The sequence below is a fragment of the Sceloporus occidentalis genome, unplaced genomic scaffold (genome assembly GCF_023333645.1).
Source record: "Sceloporus occidentalis isolate IW3139 unplaced genomic scaffold, rSceOcc1.0.p SCAF_124, whole genome shotgun sequence".
Lineage (NCBI taxonomy): Eukaryota > Metazoa > Chordata > Lepidosauria > Squamata > Phrynosomatidae > Sceloporus > Sceloporus occidentalis.
The window spans coordinates 2,127,328-2,152,522 of NW_028317104.1; the positions used below are offsets into that span (position 1 = coordinate 2,127,328).

General features: G+C 38.7%; 1 protein-coding gene across 1 annotated transcript; it reads left to right on the top strand.

Moving 5' to 3' along the window:
• Window positions 1-6,002: 6,002 nt before the first annotated feature.
• On the top strand, window positions 6,003-21,670 carry LOC149282023 (serine/threonine-protein kinase 17A-like; the record flags this gene model as incomplete). Its single annotated transcript, XM_089498690.1, has 8 exons — window positions 6,003-6,037; window positions 8,295-8,510; window positions 13,134-13,278; window positions 14,075-14,201; window positions 15,616-15,664; window positions 15,981-16,160; window positions 16,961-17,159; window positions 21,065-21,670. Coding segments are annotated over 8 exons (1,557 nt in total), but the record flags the coding sequence as incomplete, so codon positions are not given.
• Window positions 21,671-25,195: the final 3,525 nt, after the last annotated feature.

Sequence of the window (25,195 nt, forward strand, 5' to 3'; positions counted from 1 at the left end):
AGAAAAACTCAGACGTCAATGTGATCTTGGCAACAACAATTTCATTCATAAGCTCCTAGTTTACTCGCTCAAACAAACATCTCTGTTCTGATAAAGATTAAAAACAACAAAGGGGTGTATTAAGGATAACACATCGTCTGTTGTTATTATCAGGACAGTAGGGTGGAGGAGGTTTGAGATATGTGAGCTAAACCTTTCCTGACCCAGAGCACTAATTTATCAAGAATTGGAGGAATCTGTATACAGAGAGTAAAGCCTGCTGCTTGTGCATCAAAGAAAGTAGAGGCATGCCGTATATCAACACGGAACGCGCATGTTATGTGGGTTATGCCCCAGAGACTGTCCTGGCTAGAAGGGTAAAAAAGCAGTTTCACTGTAGAAGAAGATTTACCTTTTTTATAACCTATTTATCCAGGCGTCTCAATTGTCCCTTTTGTATAACTGAAACTCAAATTCTTTGGCCTTACTTTACTACCCTAGTGTCCCTGTTGTCAGGACAGGCAGGGGTATCACAATGCTTGCTAAACCTATCTAGAATGTTTGTTTAAGCTTCAGAAATTACACTGCAGTATAAAGTTTGGGTCAATAAAATAACTTTTCTTGGTAATACAGCTTTCAACAGATTATGGGACAGCTAGATATTTTCGCCAGTGCCCTCCACCTAATCATGGCGCTAAGGGACGTGTCCCTAAAAGGTAATTTCAAATTTGGGGAGATATGGTAATCAAAAGAAAATGTAAAGGCTTTGAGTTAACATGAATACAAAATATAGTGTACTGTTGTATGCCAAGTAAGGACTGTCTAAATAGATGTATTATTTTGGAAAATGTGGAATTCATTTAATTTTACATGCTGGGCAGTCAAGGTGACCATGAGTGGTGCCTAGCAGTCCTTCCTGGTCAGAGACGGCGATGGGGAGGCCACTACGGCTTCTAATTCCTAATGAGTAAGTCAGACAGACAAACTGTGTACATGACTATAAAATGGAACTGAGCATCTTCATGTAGTCGAAACTTTACCAACCTCATTGTTAACGTCTAACTAGCATATTTCACACTTAAAAAGACACAAAGCAGGCTTCAGAAATGCAGATGGTTTGCAAAGATTTGTGTTTACGATCTCATCAATCTGCTCATATCAGAATCATTTTAACCTGACGTAAGTGAACAATTATTGTTTTCTCACAAATTATTAACATATGTCTTCAGTTTCTCAATAGATCCTGACGGGCCAGAGAAAAAGTGTTGTATATATATATATTTATATATACATGTATATACATGTATGTATGTGTGTATATATATATATATATATACACATATATATACATACACACAAGTACAGGACATATATATATATATATATATATATATATATATATATATAGAACATTTGGTTACCTATTTGTTCAGTATTTTCAAGAGTCTGCTGATGAAACATTCTTTGTCAAATTACTTTCCACTGAAGCGACTGTTTCTTTTGTCGATGTTCTTTTCCTATCTTTTTAAGTATTATATATTCTTTTATTTTATTGCATCCAAATCTAAAGTGCATTATGTACAGAAACAACTTTGGATTGCGACATAGACAGGTTGCTAACTGCTTCTGTCAGCAGCTTGTGGTTAACTGAGAAACATATAAATCTTTCAAACAGGGCAGGACCTGGAGTATCCTGGGACTGTACACTCTGTTATTGTCTATGATGTATTAAATAATAATACAAATGAACACATCACTCTTACATAACTAATGTTCCAGACACAAACGTGCTTGAGAACACCTTAATAGTCAACAGTATTAGTATTTTTATATTTAAAAAAGAATTAGATTAACACCGTAACATTTTACTCTGAATGCAGAAATATTTCTGTGGAGGGCGTACGTAACAACTTCACTGAGATGTAAAAAATCGACATTCCTCCCAACCTCCCCAGGTCTTCTAGAGGTCTTCTCGTAGATTGCTTGAAAGAGAGTTGTTGAAAGATGAGAAATCAGTCCTTCCCACAGGAGAAATGTATCAGGATTAACAGCAAAGGTTCCAATTTAGAAATTGTGACGACTAGAGAGAGTCCCACTAAAAGTTTACTTTTTCAAGGTTTTAAAAACACTCTTATCTTCTCCAGTGCATTAGTATGAGCAAACACGATATACTCTGCAATTGCAAACATCACAAAGAATATGACCTTCTAACCTGCTGTCTCGATAAAGAGCTCAGTCACCACCGCTACAGACTTTCCCATTAAAGCAGTCTTAACCAGATTCCTAATGTTCATTAGTATTGCTTCTTGTATCTATCTTAGGAAAATGTAAGATGCTGACTAGGCACAAACCTCCATGGCGTAAATGGGGTGGCTACAAAGGAGAGCTCTGATCTCGCCAACAGATCTGCCCCTGGCTTTGTGATCGAGCGTCTGGTGCTGCCTTAGGTCAGTACGCTGACTACAGACAAACACGGTAAAGAAATTCAAGAAAGCCTGGGTTATACATAATACCACCTTAAACTCTGCAATGTGATGACATTTACTAAGTATCAATCAATGGAAAAGTGTAGAAAGGTTGCCGGCATTCACTAAACTGCAGTGCAGGTCTTATGGATGCATGCCTTGCTCCATTGGTTTGCAAAACCTGTTCTGAAGCTTGTGTATTCTGAAAGGCTTCACTTGCAACGCAGGATAATTATATTAAAACGAAGTCTATATTACTGGCAAACTTACTGGCGAGGTTTTAGCCTGCTCTTTTAGATAGAAAGACTGTATTCCAAATTGCCTCCGTGTCCGGTGAGGGGACTAGTGTCGCCTAAGCATGGGGTATTTACCTTTAGCACTGCCTTAGGCCCTACGCGCCCAGTTTCCGCATTCTGGGCATTGGGATTGGAAGTCATATCCCGGCACTCCACAATGTAAACACAGCTCAGAAAAAAACTACGGAGAGCTGCACTGACCGTGCATAGCCCTCCATAGAGATAATGGCTGCTTGGCAAGATCAGCGATCCCACTTTTAACTGCCCAATTGATTAGTGGCATTGTAGGGAACCTGAGACTCTATGATATACGGCACAGGGGCTGCCATCCCCCTTGACCTTCCACAATAGGCCAATCCAGCCTAGGCCAGGCTACATCATAGTGACAGAGCAGGGCAGTACGAGGGGAATGCATGATTGACAGCAGAAATAAGATGATTAGTTAGAAAGTAAAATAGGTAGGCAAGGTGGGTAAAGAAAAACCCTTGTGTTTCCATGAAAATCAGTAAGAAGAAGAGAGTCTGGTTTGTTAGTCTAAATATATATTTTTGCATAACTAAATCCTGAAATCGCACAAAACACTTGTGCCTTTGACATCAAGGGCATTATTACTGGTATTTCACAACTTCATTTTGCATGAAATGTGTAATTTGTTATAGAAAGAATTTTTGATGAATCTACTTTCTTATTACTTTTCTTTCTTGACCTTGATGATTTCAGTGTTTCTGTCCCAAAGGCGCTACTTGAAAACATTTACTTTTCAAGCGTAATTTGCATTCATGTGGGAATCTACACATGGCTACATTTAACCTATAAGGTTCATTTCTATTATTTCATGCCACGACAAGAGAGAAAAATATACTCATTGTTTTTTTACATTGTTTTTATTTGTTTGTACAGGGAAAAAAGAAAGAAAAAATATGGAATGATTGCATTCCAAATAAAAAGATTTTATATAAGGGTTTTTTATAACTGCATCCATAAATCTGATTCCTTTTCACTGCCCTTATGGTCTATCTTTTAATCTAAAATAGAAATGCAATCATGCGTCATAATAGGGAAGAATTAATTTGAGGCATATTATTTTTATTATTATTATATTTTATATAGCGCCAACAATTTATGCAGCGCTTAATACAATACATATATTCAAGGGGTATGACAAGACGAGAATTGACAGATAAGACAAATATCACACATTTTAACTATGTGGAACCTTATCTGTTACAAGCACGGCTCATCAGGCGGGGTTCCTGTTGGCTCCATCCTGTAACATGGATTTTAAAATAATGATATAAATTGCTGAATAGAATTACGTAATGGTGAGATTTGCGTCTGCGATGGGGTTCTGGCACATTATCCGTGTTGCCTATATTCTCTATAGACATACGAGTTAATGTGCCTCATGATTGGGACAGGGTTCAAACGCACCACAACCATTCTTTTAAGAACTGGGTTTGTTTAATTAGTGATACAAATGGATTGCTGGGCCACTCGGTTGATCATTTGTCATTTCCGCAAGCCACAAAGTTCTTATTGCAAGCACCTCGTCCACGTGGTTTTCACTTTGTCCCTTCGTATAATTGATGTTAACAAGAATAATGGTGATAAGAAGGAACGTGCTTCATTGCGAAGATCTTTTGCCACCTAGCAGCACCTGTATCAGTTCCCAAATGGATTTGGCAGTTTTAGCAAACAGGTTGCAATCTGCCTGGCTCCGTTCTTGAGATAAGGTCTGTCCTTTTTAACTATGAAGACAGACTCGTGGCGTCTGAGAATCTCAAGGTTACCTGAATGTATACAGCACCTGGACTAGGTCGAGTGGCTAAAGAGCACAGATAATCTCTTTGACATGTGGGATTATTGGTAGAAAATCAGGTTGGGTAAGAGAGAGATTTAATGAGTGTAATCTAACTATACGGCTACGTGGGTTACAAAGAATCTTTCCCAAACACTGTATGTTTGGCTGCTCTGATCTGTTGGATAAACAGAGTTTAAAGAACAATGTAGGAGAACAAGGCCGTATATTTACCCTTATTACACGTAAGGGTAAAGAGTAAGACATGTGTCATTTATAGTCCCGATTAACAAAAATTAAACATAATTATAGGATAAATTCTGCACGCATTTAAAAACTGTAGCTGATCCCCCTTCTCCCATTGCATACAAACAATGCTTTGTATCATACCTTGAAAACATACAGAGCGTAACTCAAAAACCATTGTAATAGGATACAGTGAAGTGCTTTACAACAGAAATGTAATTTGGGGTCCCTTTACCGGTTTCGTTATCACATTGGGAAACCTGTCTGCCAAGCTATTCTGCAAAGAAGTGTCCTTTTCCCTTTTTGTCACTTTTTTTGTTCTGTACATATCAGACCCGTAAGATGTATATGATACATCAATTTTAAACCCAAATCAATTACCATAATAATCTGTGATATACCTTAGATAATACCGTTCCTCTCCAAATAACTTTGTTTCATCCTTTGTCATGTAACCTAAATAATTCCGTAACATGCAGTCTCATACATGGCATACAAAGTCACCTAATGTGGTCAGAAAACTGGATTTTGTTTAAAAAAACAGGGCTCTAGACGGTCCCATTGGGATGTTTGGGCCCTGGGGAGCTGCCCCTATTGCCCTGTAGTATAGGTGGCCCTGCGTACAATGATATTGGAACATGTAGTGAAAGATTCACATGCCAGAAACCCACAGGCACAAATACTACCCCACACTAAATTCTACGGTAGCGGGAAATGTCAATGGCCTCTTTATGATGTAGCATAAAGCACTAGATGGGCCGAATGGTTCTCACCTGCCACCGACTTCTATGTTTCTATGTCAGATTCAGGCCCTGTGTTTATCCCTTGTACAGACTTGTGATCCCATCGGCTCGGAGATCAAAAGGCTGCCGGAGGCAAACACATTTTTTTTAAGGAAAACCGGTTGCTGCGTTTCTTGGTTGCATTTTTTTATACAGTGGAAAATAAATTTCAGCAGACCTACTAGAGACGTCCTCCCATTTGGCTTTCATTTCCTTAAATCATCCGACTATTCAAACCAAACTTGAAACGTTGGCTCTCATAATAAAACGACCAAAGCATGTTTTGTGTGATTTTTTTTTTTGCCTTCTGATCAGTTTATGGTGAGTTAGCGTATTAATACACTCGCACGATAAGCATGTCTCTCTGTATTACATAGAGGTACCGTGTATGAATTTAATTACTTTAACGGGCAACATACTTTGAGCAGATAAATAAACATCTTCTCCTCGTTTGTTGTTACAGCAGTTGGGTAATACTTCCATACGCGTTCTTAATGCATGCGCACTAACCTGGGTCTTTGGACTCACCAGGCTCATTCAGTGAACCTGTAACATCCCAGGAGAGCCTGAAGGCAAGCACTAAAGCCGTTTCCTATGGAAATGTGGCACCTCCGAATACTAAAACGACAAGAAATGCATCATTTGCTTCACTGATCTCTGCTAAAATAAAAATAATGATGAATAAGTCGACTTACACCCAGGGGCGGGGGGGGGCAGGGGGGCAATTACCCCCCAGGCCGCCCGAAATCTAATCTAAACGGCCGCTGGGTGCTGATGCCGCCGGCCGGCGCTACTTTAATACTTTTTTTTAAAATTTAATATGGCAAGCCGGACCGGCTATTAAATGGAAAAAAAAAATAGTATTAAAGCAGCGCCGGCCAGCGGCATCAGCACCCAGCGGCCGTATGCGATGGCCGCCAAGTGATGGGAGCAGCGTGAGGGGTGAAAGCTCCGTCCCCTCGCACTCACCTTTCACCCCTCACGCTGCTCCCATCACTATGCGGCCATCAGATTGTTGGAAATCGAATCTAAACGGCCGCTGGGTGCTGATGCTGCCGGCCGGAGCTACTTTAATACTTTATTTATTTATTTTTAATATGGCAAGCCGATCCGGCATATTAAATAAATAAAAAAAAGGATTAAAGTAGCTCCGGCCAGTGGCATCAGCACCCAGCGGCCGTTTAGATAAGTTTTCCAGCAGTCTGACGGCCGCATAGTGATGGGACCAGCGTGAGGGGTGAAAGGTGAGTGTGAGGGGGCGGAGCCACTTCCCTTGACTTGCCCCCCAGGCCTTAGGCTGCCAGCCCTCCCCTGCTTACACCCCATTTTTTGTTATTATTGGCATTGCATTAAACTAAATGTGATTTTTCTAAAATATTGTGTTTTTTTAAGCAGCACTAGTATTTGCATAATATTTTCAGACTTCATTTTAGTTATTGTGTTATCTTAATCTGATCTACAAACACAATAAATCCTTATCATACTGCCTCAGTTGTAATCGCGTAGACACTCGCTCTCTGGCTAATGGAAGTCTAAGGAGAAGATGATTTAATTGTACAAGAAAGACTTCATTAGCATTGTCATAAAATATCAACTCAGAGTAGGGAAAAGTCATCGAAAATATCACAACATAACAATGGTAGCCTCCAGGACTACATATAAAGTCAATTTCTTGAAGCAAAAACTGTTTAATTCAGAGCAAAACGACATTATTGTCTATAGCATTTTTTTTTAAAGCTCAAGGGTATTTGTTTTTCCGTTCGATTTTACCTTTTAAACTAACTAAATATGAAGCAGTACATGCATAATTAAGAATTATTACAGATACATCCTGGTGTAAGGTCAGAAACACATTTGTCAAGTATGGTTCACAACTTTACACATGTACTTATATGAGTGTGTGTTCTGTCTGTGCATTCGTGATGTAGATCTACTCGTTCTATGGTTGAATTTGTATATTTATTGTATGATTTGCCATATTGCACTTTTTGCTCAGATATAATAGTGCATTAAATACAATTTCAGGACCATGAGCAATTTGTGTGACTGGGAATGACTTATAGGGCTAGAAATGAGTGTTTGATTCTTATTTTAAATATGTATACTGCTGTAATATATTCCTTTAATATTTACTTCTTATTATAATGTTTTTGGGGGTTTTAACAAGGGATTGTCTTACTAAAAACCCATAAGTTAGTTAAAGGATACAAAATAAAGTAGAAATAAAGATGTATTAAAGATGCAATGCTTGATTTTAGTGAAAATAAGTTTTTCTTTTGTTATTGTGGTAAACACCTCTTTGTCAGCAAATTACTTTAGTGACTACTAATTGAACAAGTCTGAATCATATTCAAGGAAATTTGTATTACTTTTTTTTCTGAGTGAATCACAGAGTTATGTTTTAAAGAGCCATTCACCCGACTACACCGAGAATGCTACTGCCTGGCATCCCGATGAGTGTTTATTAACTTTGTGTATTTAATAATGAACATGCCTTTCAAAATGTTAGATAAATAGACCTTAAAAACCACATTAAACCAAGATTTAAAGATATCATTTTACCCCAAATGCTATAAACTATTGAGTCTTCTTACCTTCCTAATATGTAATAGAATGATGTCTCCAAAGGTTTGTGAGGGATATATATATTTTATTGACTTAGTTCTTTGGCTTTTAAAAAATGATGTGCATTTACACAATATAAAAATCATTTGTTGTTCTTTTTTCCTAGGGGAAAGTTTGCCGTAGTCAAAAAGTGCGTGGAACTAGAAACCGGCAAAGAATATGCTGCCAAGTTCCTGAGAAAACGCAGAAAAGGCCAAGACTGTCGTGGCGAGGTTGTCAATGAGATTGCCATCTTGGAAATGGCCAGGTTCTCTCCCTATGTGGTGGATCTCCATGAGGTGTACGAGACGAATAATGAGATTGTTCTAGTGATGGAATAGTAAGTTAAAATGTATATTGCTCTCCACTACGATCTATAAAACAAGACGAGTTTTTATTGCAATTTATAGATAATTGTTTGCTCATGCCAGTGGTGACTAAACAATTCCTCCGTTAAAGGGACATTCCAGCCATTATCTGCAATGTAATTTCTGTGGTGTCCCTCTATTTTCTAAGAATGCGTGTTAAAGTACTCACAGAATATGTATTCTTCAGTGGCGTTGTCAGGGGCAGTAAAGAGCCCCTTTAAGTAGATGATGTAAATACATACCGATGCTGATGTTTCATTCGATTTTGTAAAAGTCAAAATGAAACATTATGTGTGCTCAGGAAGGCCACCAGTGTTCATTCTGGCACTCCAGCCTGATATGCACTTATTTTATTTACATACAAATGCATAGAGGAATGCAGCAGAATTGTCTCCAACGTCTTGGTTTGCAGGAGATGGTTTCGGTCAAACACATTGGGGTCTAATGAGCCCCTGCGCACGTCAGAAAAGGCTCCCATTGATTTGAGTGGGATCACTATTTGTGGAATTGTACTTCATGTTAATCTGACCAGACTGCAGCACTTTCTACCCACAGCTGTAGAAATTGGACTCAATATGCTTTATGCCTGTTTAGCAACCCTAATGTGATTAACATTGGTCATAGATGGAATTTTTTTTCAGAAATAAAATGGTTGGGACAAATACTTCAACTTAGAGCCATCCAGGGAGTAAATGTTCCCTGCAAATCTTATTGAAACCCCAATTCCTGCATTTCTGAGTTTTCTTCAGCACATCAGAAGTTTGATACATGGTTATCAAGTTTTTAGTGGAGTTTTCATTGAACCTGCCAGGGTTTGAAGAACCCTAGTTGATCAGTATTCATTATCATAAATGCAAACTCAGGGTTTGACCCTAAGTCTCCTAGTTTTTGCTCCAATCTCAGGGTGTCAGTAGGCAAAATCTCAGGGTCACAGGTTGATATCCCTGTTTGAATCCAAGTGTTTATTAAAATAATGACAAGCTAAGGTTTCAATGAGGACAGATATTAGAGTCATTTGGTAAGTTGCTAGATAGAATCTGCATAATGGGTAATGAAAGGGTTAATGTTTAAAAAGTTTCAAGCTCAGCTCATACAGAAAGTTCTCAGGTATTATTATAATAGATGTGGGCTCAACCTCTGTGAAATGCATAGTCAAACATCAGACTAGATTTGCATTGGTGTCTCTTGTTCCTTAAATTTAGGAAATGGTCTCGCCAAATCGTAAGACTTATTCGCAGAAATTCAAACCAAACCAGCTGCACAGAGTAAGCCACATCCTGCCCAATTTATACACTCTGCCTACATGACAGTTTTTTCTATACCTTATAAGAACATGAAAATGATCAAACCCAGCAACTCGGGTACAGAAGGGGCCTTTAAACGTGAGGTTTGTGTCTAGAACTACAAAGTTTTTTGCTGACACTAATCATGTATGCAAAATTCCCTTTTAATAAGAATTATAGCTAGATGGATTTATTATAAAATATTTTTGTGTTTGGCATTCATTGATGCTATAAAATGTGCGCGTTTTATGCAGGCCTGTAAATTCTTGTGTGTGTAATGAGAGGACATTGAACATTTTGCCAATGGCACAATTCATGTTTTCTAATTCAAAAATCTTTCTCTTTTGATGAAATTAATAAAACATCAAATAACACTGTTGCAAAGATCAACCATATTTAAACATAACTTGGCTTAGTCATTCAGTGAGGGGTCTGTCAGAATAAGACCCCGCGCTGCTCAATGAAGTAGGCCCAGCACCCTCTGCCTGGCGGAGACCCTAAACAGCTGATGCTCGAACTTCTCAAGGCCTGTGATACTTACTTCTCAAGAACCTGTTATACTTACAGTCCAAAAAGACTTAATTCAATCAAGTTCAACACAAAATAAGAATTAACATAATAAGGGCATAAGTACAGTGGGAGTTGCAGAAATTAAATGCCTTAATGCCACATTAAATGTGGCACAAATTAAATGCCTATCCCCCTTGTCCTGCGTAGTCTAATTTCCTCCCATGACTATTGTCCAAAATGAATTACCAGACTGTGCTAAACTCATGTGAATGCTGTGTTTCTGCCTAGCCTTGCTTATAACCCGCTGTAGATAAGCTATATGTAATTTTTTCCGTAATGACAGCGGGCGAAAGAAGAAATGCAAATAGCTGTATGAATATAATGCTTTAATCATTTACTTGTCAGACGATCTAATGGCGTAGACTTCTTTAGCAGCACATACTGGAGGTGGATAGAACTCGCACACGTGTGCAAAGAATGCATTAGAACAAAGAATCGAAATATCTTACCAACATTCTGTTATACAAAGCCACATGTAACCAGGGACTTTCATTTTTAGTGTGGGCTAGTGGGTCAGGTAATTTTTAAAAAGCAGGCCTTTCAGACAAATGCTGCTATAGCAAGCACATGTCTTAGTCTGAAGATGACACCTGCAGGTGGATTTGCTGCACTGCCTGTAACTAATTGTCAGTTCCTGTCATTTTCACGGTTGTCATAGTGGAATGCACAAGTGTGGTTCCAAACGCATTACATCTCACAGAATTGGTAGGTATGCTTTACCATACGTGTGCAATACGCAAACTCATATTGGAGCTACTGAATAGCCACCAGCAAAATATATTAAACTGCCAGCACAACCTAGTGGCCGTTTAAGGTAATGCAGCAGTCCAAATATTGAAAAGAGAGTGGCGCTTTCACATAGTTCTCACAGCACACACTATGACCAAAGTGCCAAAAGAAGGAAGGTATTTTAGCTGGGTCAACTACGGCCCACATAAGATGAATAAATATGTTTGGTTTTGTTAAAGGAATATTATTCTCACAATACAAGCACTGCAAACCTCTAGTTTAAAATGTTTACCCCCTTGGAAGCTTCTACAACAACAATCAGCAACTTCACCATCAAGAGGTAACATGATAGGAAGGAGAAATCATGCAGATCCGGAGAAGACGAAGTTTCCTTTCCTATGGTATACTCATTAGGTGTATATATTGCTGTAAACACAATTACTGTTGACACTTGTCAGTGAATGGGATGCATTATGCAATGGTACAGGGCTCTTATTTGTTTACGTACTGATGTAAATGACATCTTTAGTAAACATAGTTTCAAACATAATTACCTTTGATATATATTTCAAGTATTGCCTTAAACTAAGACTTTCTAAGGTTTTTCTACGTAGGAATGCATATTTATAATACTAGTACAGCCCCGCTGAACAGCTGCCTCCAGCTATCACGCAGTTTCACATAATACCTAAACGGGACAGAAACTCAGTAATTGAACCTTTTCACTGCAGGCATAGGACATTATGGTTGATCAGTAACCTCGTAAATGGCAGAGGGCAGTTAAACTTTAGAGCCTAAGGGTATTTCTTGCATTCTCTCAATGCTGACAAAAAACCACCACCTTTTTATATAACCTTCACATCCTTCTCCATGACCAACCAATAATGTGAAAATATGAGACCTGCCTTTTCACTCAATACACTTTGAAATACAATATGGCACTGACGTGCGACAATTCAGTGCCTCCTTTGTCCATAGTGTGCTGATGGCTTTGTTTTGGACCTGGCATATAATTTAGCATTATTTTATTTACTTAGATTGCTCATTAATTGTGTTTGTTTCCGGGTTTTATTGGCTATTTGGGTTGCAAACAACATGTGAGCTAAACCAGCATAACTTTGAATTGAGTTGTCACCTCTACATTACCTTTCATTTTAAGTACGGTTTTCCACAAATTCCACGAATGGGATGGAGTAATGAATAATTAAAAAGGATAAATACTCATTGAATTTGATGGTTTAAATGTTCTACATGTTTGTAAATTACCCATTCACATATCACTTAATGCTGTTTGAAATCTCTCCACTTTACTGTGATTTTTCTACATTTTAACACAGGTTGCTAACTGAGCACACAAGGGATCACAAAGGGTATCGTGTGTTAATATCAATATATTAATACACAATACCCTTTGTGATTGTTGATCATACCCTTTGTAAGTTGTTGATCATCATTAACTCCTTAACTACCTTTGGACATACTATTCCAGACCACTTAGGTCCATAAAGACCCCAAAAGGATTTCAAGAAAGAGAAAAGTAAAACCTTTGTAGTTACAAGCTGCAAATGGTGTTGATTGTAAGCGATCAGGTCCTAATAAGACATTCATGATACGGTGGTCATACGTTTAATACACGAATTCTATGGCGGGATACAAATCAGACATACAGACTGTTCTGGCTCTCTTAACACCTGTATATTATTTACACCATAATAGCCATAGAATATATAGGAATCACAAGATTGAAGCTCTTCTTACTATTGATTACCTGGATACCATGTACACTAACGGCATCACATTCACTGAGAGGCTGACGCTCCAGCTGTTAATGGACTATGAGTTCCAGATAACTGCAAGATTGACTTATTCTAATTCTGCAGTTTCAGAGCATGTCAGAGCTTTGTCATAACTCTTCAGCTGCTTGATGACCTTTATTGATTTAAAATCAAATTTAAAAAGTACATTTAAACAAAATGTCCTCTTATTTACACGTGCTTTGTCATTTTCTCGCAGTGCTGCGGGTGGAGAAATATTCAATCAGTGTGTTGCAGACCAAGATGAAGCTTTTACAGAGAAGGATGTCATCCGACTCATACGCCAGATTTTACATGGAATTTTATACCTCCACAGAAACAATGTTGTCCACCTGGACTTAAAGGTATATGTCTTTTAATTTAAAGGAAAATCTTAACATAGACTGTATCATTTGTTTTCAAGTTACTTAGTTTGCCGAGTCCTTTTAAAGTACAACTCCCACAAATCCATTGTTCCAACACAGCTGTCCAATAAGTTGTTGATCATATTTAACTCCTTAACTACCTTTGGACATACTATTCCAGACTGATCACTTAGGTCCATAAAGACCCCAAAGGGATTTCAAGAAAGAGAAAAGTAAAACCTCTTATAATAGTAAACCCTATAATAATAATAATATAAGCCCTGCCTATGTCTCTGTTTTCTGCTTTTCACCTTTTCACTGTGCTAATGGCTTGGAGGGAGACAGAAAACAGCAGGAAAAGTGATTTATTAGGTCCCAATATGCAGGTTTAAATATATATATATAATTAGTGGGGAATTAGTTAGATGGGGTTAGTGTTACGTCTAGGGTTCTAAAACCTAAAATATAGGATGGTTTTGAAATCAGGGATGGATATATGTTTTGTATTTTTCACATTTATACTAGCCATGGACAATTTATATACCTATGTGTTAAAATAAAATCTCTACTTGTCCCGAAAAAAATATGTTTACAATTTGTGTGGGTGCCCTAAATGAGAAAGGGAAAGAAAAAGACATGGCAAAAACACAAGAAAATTGCAGTGGTCCTACAGCATAAAAAATCCCTGCTACTAAATTGGCTAAATAACAATAGAAATATTAAAAGCACAAAGAAATACTGCATTCCTCTTCGTATTGTTCATGTCCCTTTCCCCTGTGTTCTTGTTTTCATACAGCCCCAAAATATTTTGCTCACAAGCAGTAACCCTCTGGGGGATATTCGGATTGTTGACTTTGGACTATCCAGACAAGTGGACAGTATTAAAGAAGTGAGGGAGATACTGGGAACACCAGAGTATGTAGGTGAGTGAGTGGAGTTTAAGGGATTTTGCTGGCCCACGCATCTTCTCAGTAGCAAGAGGGACCAAAGACATTTAAACAAAAGATCATTTCTCTGTTTAATTGTTATTTTTTGCAGCCTGCATGAAATTGTGGAAATTATATATATATATATATATATATATATATATATATAGAGAGAGAGAGAGATAACCATACCATTGTTATCTTCTTTTTGAAAACTACTATAATATATATACCGTATTTGTTCGATTATAAGACGACCCTGCCCTTACGAAAAAATTACTGCAGTTTTTCTGAAGTAATACTGCAGTTTTTTGGACATGAAAAAACTGCAATAGTGCACTTTTATTGCAGTATTACTGCACATTTACTGCAGTTTTACTGCATTTGTACTTCACTGTACTGCAGTTTTACTGCAGTTATTTTTGTACGGAAGTACAAATGCAATAAAGCTGCGGTACATTGAAGCACAACTGTAGGTTTGCAATATAAAAAAAAAAGTGCAGTAAAACTGCAGTACAGTGAAGTACAAATGCAGTAAAAGTGCAGTATTGCAGTTTTTTCATGTCCAAAAAACTGCAGTATTACTTCAGAAAAAACTGCAGTAATTTTTCGTAAGGGTGATTATAAGACGACCCCCCAAATCTGAATATTAATTTAGGAAAAAAAGAAAAAGCCTGAATATAAGACGACCCTATAGGAAAAAAGTTTTACCAGTAAATGTTAATTCATCTAAACTATTTTTTTTAAATAAAAGACATCTACACGCTGCCCCAGCTACACACCGGGGACTCAGAAGTACCGGTAAGTGGGGCGGGGGGCAGGGACAGGAGGATCCAGGTCCCCTGCAGCTGCGGGGGATATGGATCTTAGTCGACTCATAGTCAGACCTATTTGAGGTCTGATTATAAGACGACCCCGATTATAAGACGAGGGGTATTTTTCAGAGCATTTGCTCTGAAAAAAACCTCGTCTTATAATCGAGCAAATACGGTAGTTTTGAACAAGAAGCTAACATATTGCTTCAATAAGGGCCCTCAGAAATCTAGACAACACACATATTCATAATACTTCTTGCTTTATTCTAAAAAAGCAACACATATAGAAACAATCTCTTAAAAAAGGAGTTTGCAGGAGAATTGTGGTTTCAAATATGTCACATAAAGTATGCCTGACCAACCCTGGCAAGATTCTACTGCAAGAAGTGATGAGGTAATCTGCAGAATATTAGGCTATTTAATCAAACACAAAATAGATTCACCAAAGGATTAACAAATCTCTCAAATATTTGTGAAAACTGCACATTTTTATTTATTTAATTTTTGCTTTCTTGTTTGGTTTTCTCTTGACATTTTTTAAAGATATTTTTCTATATATGTTCTAAATATAGACCTGAATTGTCTTTAAAATCTAGCTCCTGAGGTGTTGAACTATGAACCAATCAGCACTGCAACAGATATGTGGTAAGTTTCTTTTTTTTTCCATGGGAAAATAAATCAGAATTTAGTTTTGGGGATGATGGTGAGGTTAAAAATAACATAGAATATAACAATATAAAATACTACTAAAGGTCGAGTCAATCAGCTTAAAAACATCAAAGGATGTGTCCCCAAAGTGGCCCAAATTTGAAAAGATATCTAGGAATAGTGTTGTAAAAATGAAATAATAAAACAAGTTTAAACATATGAAAACTGACAGAAAATGTACACGTGGTTATGGCATTGTGCACTTAAAAGGTAAAGAAAAACCTCTTGATTGTTTGTTATTTTTAAATCAAAGGAGCATTGGAGTGTTGACCTATGTTATGCTGACTGGCGAGTCGCCGTTTCTTGGAGAAACTAAACAGGAGACTTTCCTGAATATCTCCCAAGTGAATGTAGAATACTCACAAGAGGAATTTGAAGGCATCTCTGAGCTGGCAATAGATTTCATCAAGTTGCTTCTTGTTAAGAACCCCAGGTAACAAGCTAAAACAAAGACTTTACAAATATCATGTTTCCATGCAGGTCACAACCAGTTCATCAAGATCATTTGCATTAAACAATCTTCTGAAGGGGAAGAAGAGAGAATCAGGGGAGAGAGAGAGAGAAGGCTGGGTTGGCGATGAGGAGGGGAGGGGGGAAAAGAAGCTAGGGAGAGAGAAGGAGGGTAAAAAAGAAGACATGGAGAAAGTGGAGAGGGGAGAGAGTAAAAATGAGAGAGAGAGGGAAAGAATGAAAAGACAGAGGGGGAGAGAGAAGGAGTGTGGGGGGGGATAATGGGGGAGAGAGAGAGAGATAAGAGAAAGAGAGGACAGGGAAACAGGGAGTGGGAAGGGAGAGCAGATTGGATAGAGAGGTGGAATAATTTCTATATCAGGTGCATACTCTAGTATTGAAATACTAGCCAAACTTCGTTTGAGCATGGTCCTTCTCACCTGTTGTTTCTGTAAGTCTGAATTGTTATGTGGTGCACTACTTTTAATAGTGTACAATGCTGCAGAATATGATGGCATTACATAAACAACTAGCTGATAATAATAATGAGATATACATCAGAATAATGGCCAGATCCATAACTATTATGTATGTAGTATAATTCCATCAGATTCCGAATAAAGGAATACTTAACATGCATGCTCTTTTGATAAATGTTTTATGTTGCCAGCAGTTTCTGTCATAATGACCATGTTTTTTTCATAGATTTCCATTTTTTTTATATTTAAAATTCAAAAAAATTCAAAAAAAATTAAATAAGTTACCATCTGTTCACATCTACAGTAATCGAACTCGCGCAGATCAGTGTCTCACACACCCGTGGCTCTCACCTCACCCAGAGTCAAAGCCTTTAAAAGACAAGACCTTCGAGCTGAATGAAAATGATCTGAAGAGCTCTGATACCACTGAGGAAATTGTTCTCTTGGCATCATATACCGTGCACTGCCCATGCCGGGAAACCATAGACACTGAAATCAAGGGTGTGAGGAAACCCTTTACAGGTCTTCAGGAGATACAACAAGAAGTTCTGTGTTGAAGGTCCTTAGATCATGGATTTAAACCAAAGCAGGTTCGATGCCAGTAATGGTCAGATTTAAAGCTGTTTTTATTTACTTTCACCAGGAATAACAAGAATTGAATGTTTTTTTCATGACATATAAAATAGTTGTATTTCAACATGAACATGGCTGCTTCATTAATGTGGTGTAGTTGTCTATAGACCTTTCACCTTGGCATATGTGGCATTATGTTGACACTTTGCCTTTTTAATGAATCAGGCTTGTTGGAATGTTTTTGAATCATTTTTTGGCTTTGTCCTAAAGATTATGGTCCGTTACCTATGGAAGAATCTTGAAGATTTTAAAATACAGAACATCCTTAGCCTATTTTAAATTTTAAGCTTTCGAAGCAGGAACAATTTAATGCTTATATTTGGGAGCATGTGCAAAATTGTAAGCTAAGGATAGAGAGGAATTGTTCATCACTTGTCTGTTTAGGGCTGTTTAGAGGTTCCATGAAGTCAAATAGCTTATTTATTAAAAAAAAATGACGTGGGATATCCTATTAATAGATCAACTTTGTGTTTTTGTCTTGGTAACAATAAAATGTAGACGTCCCCAAGAAGTATTTACTGCGCAATTCGGTAGAAACCTTGGTTTGTCTCATTCTGCCCAAACATCTTCACATTGTGCTATTGTGCTTTATTCACGAAAGTGATGGAGTAAAGGTGAATTGGTGGTTCATTGTGTGTTTTTGAAAGTCCTTCTGCGGGATGTGTTGATTCTGTTAAATGCATAGTTAATGTGAAAAAGAGTATATTGCTATATTAGCCCAAGAGAAAATGGAGTATCTGGTCGAAGTTGATACGTTTTATTAGGCCGGCATAGAAAAAGATTCAACGTTACGTAAACTTTTGTAACGTCAGAGATCTCTTAATCGGATGGAACGATACTTATTCAAAAAATAAGGACTTCATGTTAACAAGATACATCTGTGGCACCAAAAACTATCTAGCTTTACATCTTTTTCTACCTCAAAAGTCTCCATAGTTAATATATGGACAATGCTTGAAAACTTATGTCACAGATTTAACTATCCATTATGTGGGGCCTACTTAGCACTTCTTTCACGAGAGTTGATCCTTCATAATACATAGTATAGTTGAAATGTTTGGCATTCATGCAGACTCGAGGAGTATAGTTACCACCGTCACACTTATATTTTTATATTGTCCCCTAAAGTGATACTATTGTCATATTGCAATATATCATAAGTGGGTGATATGTTTACACATTTCAATATATATGAAAAATTTCAGAGTAATAAAGTCCTAAAGATATTTGGATTACTTATGCCTGATGGATGAATTAAAGAGTGTAAATGAACATAACTTTAAATGGCTAACTAAAATACAAACAGCAACTGCTGCTGAAATCTCTGATTTGTTCTTTGGAGACGAGATGTGTAGCAGTCCACCGGCTCTCCATTTCACCCACTGTGACTACTCTTATAGTCAGTTCTGATCATGCACACCTAATGTAAATACATTCCAGGAGTACTGTTATATACACACATTTACGGACATCACATGGAATCTTGAAAACTTTTTACATACAAGGGACTATTATAAGCCACTCATTCATGTAACACGAATGCTACATGCTACTTTTTAAATTGGTTCTCCTTGAACTTGTAGCACATGCCTGGAGTTAAAATGCCTGAAAAGTTATTTTGGAATGCAGTGAAGTTATCAATTGTACATTAAGTTTCGAAAAGTTTTCTAATCTGTTCATTTGTTTCATCCCATTCTATATGGAAAAATAAATCAGAAAGTGTAAAAATGAACTGGTGGTGACCTTCGAAAGGGCTTGGCTATGTTTATATAAGAATTCTATTTGCTGTTGTGTCACTTTGTTAATGTGGACTTTTGTAAATAAACACAGTTATATATTTAAATCTTTCTGGTTTCTTGATAAGTAAAGCTTACATTTTTGTCTCTAATCATTTGTGTGCAAGTCCCTAATGTTGGGGGGAAAGGATACCATCAAGAAATATCATTGGGGTGCAAGAACTGACAAAACATAATAAAGACGATTCGGTGAAATAGAGGGTATACATTGGTTGGCATCCGGGGTCCACTTGGTCGACCACTTATACCATAAGAACCGGTAATTCTGGTTGGTGTTCAGCGTGGATGATTTAGATAAACAGCAAATCCCATTATACAGCACTGCAGAATATGATGGCACTATATAAATTAGGGATGCACCGATATATTGGTGGATGAAATATATTGGCCACAAAGGGCATTATTGGCAAAGCACTGAAAAACAAAAAAAAGCGGCCAAAAATAATCGTCCGCAGGGGCTGGGCTGCTTACCTGTGCGTTGGTTGTACAGTATCCAGATAGCATCTCTGCCAGGAAAAGCAGGAACCCAGCGGAGTCACGTGAATGCACATCACAAGGCTCTGTTCCTTCTTCCCCTTGGGGTGGTGCCAGAGAAGTTGTTTGAGAGGAAGCAGCAGGGCCCCTGCAGTAGTCTGCGAGTGAGAGATCTGCAGTTCAGGTAAGGGGGTGGGGGAGGGTGTATGCGCAAGTATGGGAATGAATATCTGTAAATGAATGAGTATATGAGTGTGGGTGGGAATGGCATGGCATAGGGAGCCTGTAATCACACTCCTATCATGCCCAGGTTCTAGCATGTGCTGGTTGCCTGGGCATGATAGGAGTGTGATTACTGTTAGACATATATATATATAAAATATTTATTTTTTTTTGGCGTGTTAACCATTTTTATTAAAAGTAACACCAAAATTGGACAAAAAATGCAATAACAATATTATCATATATACATATGATTAACAGCAATCACGCACCTATCATGCCCAAGCATACCTAGACTCTAGACCATGTACTGGCTGACTTTGCATGTTAGGAATGTTATTGCTGCTAACAATCATATAAGTAATATTGTTATTGAAATCACCCCCCCCTTAAAAAAAATTAAAACATAACCACACTTTGATCAAAAGTAATTAACACACCAAAATGGGACAAAAAAATGCTATATATAGTGGACTTTTTAGATTTGAGCATTTATGTAGAGAATTTTAGATTGAAAACTAGAACATTTTTTAAACAAGTAGATGTTAATAGCTACATTTTTTCAGATAGCTGTCACTACACCCCTTGGCTTAAGAATATCCCTAAAAGTCAATTTACAAGAATAAGAAGGAACTGTACAGATCAAGAACAATACATTACACAAGCCACAATAGTTAGGGATTCTTTTATTGAGAAGAAATATGATCCACAACATCTGAATCATGTAATGAATGAGGTGGCCATAAGAGAACAAAAAGATATCCTATACCCCACATATAAAAGGAAAAGCCAACAAATGTCAAATAAGGTGCCTCTTATTTTGGATTATAACGGAGCAGGAGGGAAATTAAAGAAAATCATCAAACGACATTGGAACCTGCTACAAAAAGCTCATGATTTAAGAGGTATATTAGAGGAACACCCTAATATAGTATTCAGGGGAGCACCTAAAATAAAGGATAAATTGGTGAAGAGTTACTTTAAGGAGAAAAAACAAATAGTTAATAAAGATAATTTTTTAACTAGCACTAATGGTTTTTTCAAATGTGGACTTTGTTTGGCCTGCAGAACTGCAAAGAAGGGCAACAATAAGATAACCGAGTTTAAATCAAATAGCACAAACTATAAATATAATATTAAAAAACAAATTAGCCCGACACAAGCAGCTTCTTGATAACTCTCTACTGCATGACATAGTTCGGACGAGGGGAGAATTGAACCTTCTATTGAGCCAAGATGTTTTATATTCCCTGAACCTTACCAAACAAAATTTTTTCGAAAAGGCAAATAAGCCGGATTCCATGTTGGCCAGGCGCCTGAGAGCGCAACGGAAAATTCAGAATATCTCCAGGATCATTGACTCCAACAAGAACAGCTGGATACATCCAAAAGATATAGCTGACCAATTTGCTACCTTCTATCAGGTTTTATATGACGGCAACAAGGCTCCTCAGAATCTCCATGACCAACGCCCTATACGCCGCTTTCTGGACTCAATTGCGCTAACGCGTCTTTCGCAAGCTCAGCTGGAGTCCCTTAATAGCCCTGTCACAGAGGAGGAAATCAGTGCGCTGCTCCCCACACTCAAGTCCTCCAAAGCTCCTGGCCCCGACGGTCTTCCAGGTTCATATTATAAAAAATTCCAGTCTCTGCTTACTGCTCGTCTGCTGGCTCTTTTTCAATGCTTCCTCAAAGGTGACCCTCCATCCAGTGAAATTTTGAAGGCTAAAATTGTTGTCATACATAAGGAAAGTAAAGACCCTTCTGCTTGCGGGAGTTATCGCCCCATTTCACTTATTAATTCGGACATTAAACTTTATGCTAAATTACTATCAGCCCGTTTAAGTTCAGTTATCTCATCCCTAATACCAAGTCGGCTTTATCCCTAACAGATTCGGCGCACGATTGATTTGCTTGAGGCAGCCAAGGCTTCTACTCAGAGATCTATGCTATTGGCTTTAGACGCAGAGAAAGCCTTTGATAGAATCTACTGGACATATATGTGGGAGGTGATGAACCGGTTTGGCTTTTAAGGCAGCTTTCTGAACGGGGTTCGAGCACTGTACAGTTGTCCGACGGCGACGGTGGCCCTGATGGGTTGTGAGTCTTCGGCACTGGACATTGAAAATGGCATGCGTCAGGGTTGCCTCCTTTCTCCACTCCTGTTCGCCTTATGTTTGGAACCTCTCGCAGCATCTGTTAGGGCCAGTCCGAACATACAGGGGATTGCGGTACACAGAGTGCACTACAAATTAAGTTTGTTTGCCGATGACATTCTGCTCACCCTGACGAACCCCCTAATCTCACTTCCTAACCTTTTTCGCCTCCTGATGGATTTCTCCCGAATCTCCGGTTATAAGATAAATGACTCCAAGTGTGAGGCGCTAGATGTTAACCTGGAGCCACATGTCCAACAACTCATTGCGATTAATTTTAAATTCGCCTGGCAACCTTTCTCTATCACGTACTTGGGCATACACCTCACCAGAGACTTTGCAACACTGTATCAAGCCAATTATCCGCCTCATGGGGACTTTACGCTCGGAGCTGCGACACTGGACCCGCTACAACATATCGTGGCTAGGGGCGTATATTTGCTGTCAAGATGAATTTATTGCCCAGGAACTTATATCTCTTTCGAGCGCTACCCATACCAGTCAAGAAAGACGATATTGCGGCCTTTTAATCAACTGTCTTCAACTATGTGTGGGCCAACAGGAGAGCGCGGGTCAAAAAGTCTACTATGTATAAACCGAAGCACTCAGGGGGTCTAGCTGTTCCGGATTTCTTCTTATATTATGTGGCGGCTCGAGTATCTCAATTGGAGGCTTGGTCCTACCCAGCCAACACCCTTCCGTGGGTAGATATAGAACAAATGTACTTTCCGCACCAGACCCTTGCGCAGATCCTGTGGCTGGATAACCCGACGCTCCTCGGTCCTTCCTCCTCCACAGCTGTATCAGCTGCACTCCTTCTCTGGCGGGCTTGGCGCTCCAGATTACGTTTAGCAGGTCCACTTTCTCCACTCACACCGTTGTTGTCCAATCCTCTTTTCCCTGAAGGCATGCATACGTCGACATTCCGGTGGTGGTCGGATGCTGGCTTAACCACTCTTGGCGACCTAGTTCAAGACGGACAGATGTTTTCTTTTGCCACACTCCGGGAATCCAAGCATATACCTCCAAATGAAACGTTCCGCTACCTACAAGTTAGTCATTTTATACGCTCCTTATTGACTAGAGGCGAGATGTCTACTCTAACGATTTTTGAACGACGCTTCATGGCTCGAAAAAGGCTTAAGGGATCAATCTCGGTGCATTACTCCAGCTTTATTTCTGTTACGTCTGCTTATCCTCCTCTGTATCGATCCCAATGGCACACAGACTTACTCTCTACTTACCCCAACGACGACTGGGATTCGGCGGTGAAGACACTACACAAAATCACGATCAACACGCTGGTTAAGGAAAGGGCTTATAAGGTGGTCGCAAGGTGGTATACTTCTCCCGTGCAATTGTCACATATGGTCAGGGGTTCTAGTGATTGCTGTTTCCGAGGATGCGGGGAACGGGTCACCTACCTCCACGCGTGGTGGACATGTGGCTTAGTTCAGCCTATTTGGTCCTCTTTTTCAGCCCAGTTGTCAAGAGCGTTAGACACCAACATACGCCTATCCCCAGAAGTGGCACTCCTCATGATGGACGTGCCAGGCAGCACCTTGTCCACACCAAATCAGCAACTTATTCACAGGATATGCGCTGCGATCAAACAGGCTATTGCTAAAGGTGGAAGGGAGCCCCTCCAACCCTCAGTGAAATCCAGTCTAACAAATCGCATCTCATCAGTATGGAGAAGATTACCGCCTTGGGAGCCTTGGCTTTCTACATACCCCGGCTCTAGGCCTGTTCATTCACTGCTCCGCCTGTAAATTGGCGAAGAAGGATTTTCTTTCCTTCTTTCTCTCTCTTCTTTTCTTTTCGTTTCTCCTTTCTTTTTCTCTTCTCCCCTCCTACCCCTTTTCCCTTCCCCTCCACTTGTGAAGTGACAGTTGATTGTCTACTTACCATGCACGATTTCTGTAGACACTCGCAGTACCCATTAGGGCTATGATGTCTGTGACTTTATTCACTGCTGCGCCCTTGTTGCAATTACTTCCCACAGTCTACAGTTTTGTATTGTCTAGGATGTGGTATGTATTCATGTCTATGTATCGTGATATGTACTGATGGAACACTTTGGAAGTGGCAACGGTTGCTTTCTCTATGTCAAAATGCAAATAAAACACTTTAAAAAAAAATAAAAAAATTACTTGTCACTCTAAAAACGTGATATATTTACTGAGTTGTCCCTGTGGGCTACAATATGTGGGGCGCACGACGAAAGCCCTACACATTAGAGTAGGAGAACATCAGAGAAACATCAGAAATGGATACGATAAACATAGTGTTCCTATTCACTTTTTAACCCACCATAACCAAGATCCAAAAGATCTTGAATTTATTGGCATAACACAGGTTGGCAAATTTTGGAGAGGGGAGGATTTTATTAAGAAGTTGGGACAACAGGAGATGGAATGGATGTTTAGACTTAAGACCTTGACTCCTAATGGGTTAAACAGTGATTTTGAATTGTGTAATTTTTTGTAATATGTATTCTTATCTATTTATTTATATTTATTCAGAACATTGTGGAGTTGAGAGGTGGAATTTTTGAATATCGATAGTAACATAGTAACATAGTTCATAAGGTTGAAAAAAGACCAAAGTCCATCAAGTTCAACCTATATACATATTGTGTCCCTACTGTGTTGATCCAGAGGAAGGCAAAAAAAACCTTATGAAGCAGATGCCAATTGCCCCATACCAGGGGGAAAATTCCTTCCTGACTCCAAATATGGCAATCAGAATAAATCCCTGGATCAACGTTCTGTCCCTATTAATCTAATATCCATAACTTGTAATATTATTGCTTTCAAGAAACACGTCCAGGCTCCTTTTGAACTCTTTTATTGAGTTTACCATTACCACTTCCTCTGGCAGAGAGTTCCATAATCTCACCGATCTTACTGTAAAGAACCCCCGTCTGTGCTGGTGTAGAAACCTTCTTTCCTCCAACCGTAGAGGATGTCCCCTTGTTATAGATACAGTCCTGGGTATAAATAGGTCCTGGGAGTGATCTCTGTACTGTCCCCTTATATATTTATACATAGTTATTAAATCCCCCCTAAGCCGTCTTTTTTCCAAACTAAATAACCCTAATTCTGATAATCTTTCTGGGTACTGTAGTCCTCCCATTCCCCTTATTACTCTGGTTGCCCGTCTTTGAACCCTCTCCAGCTCCACTATATCTTTCTTGTACACTGGTGCCCAGTACTGTACACAGTATTCCATGTGTGGTCTGACTAGTGACTTGTA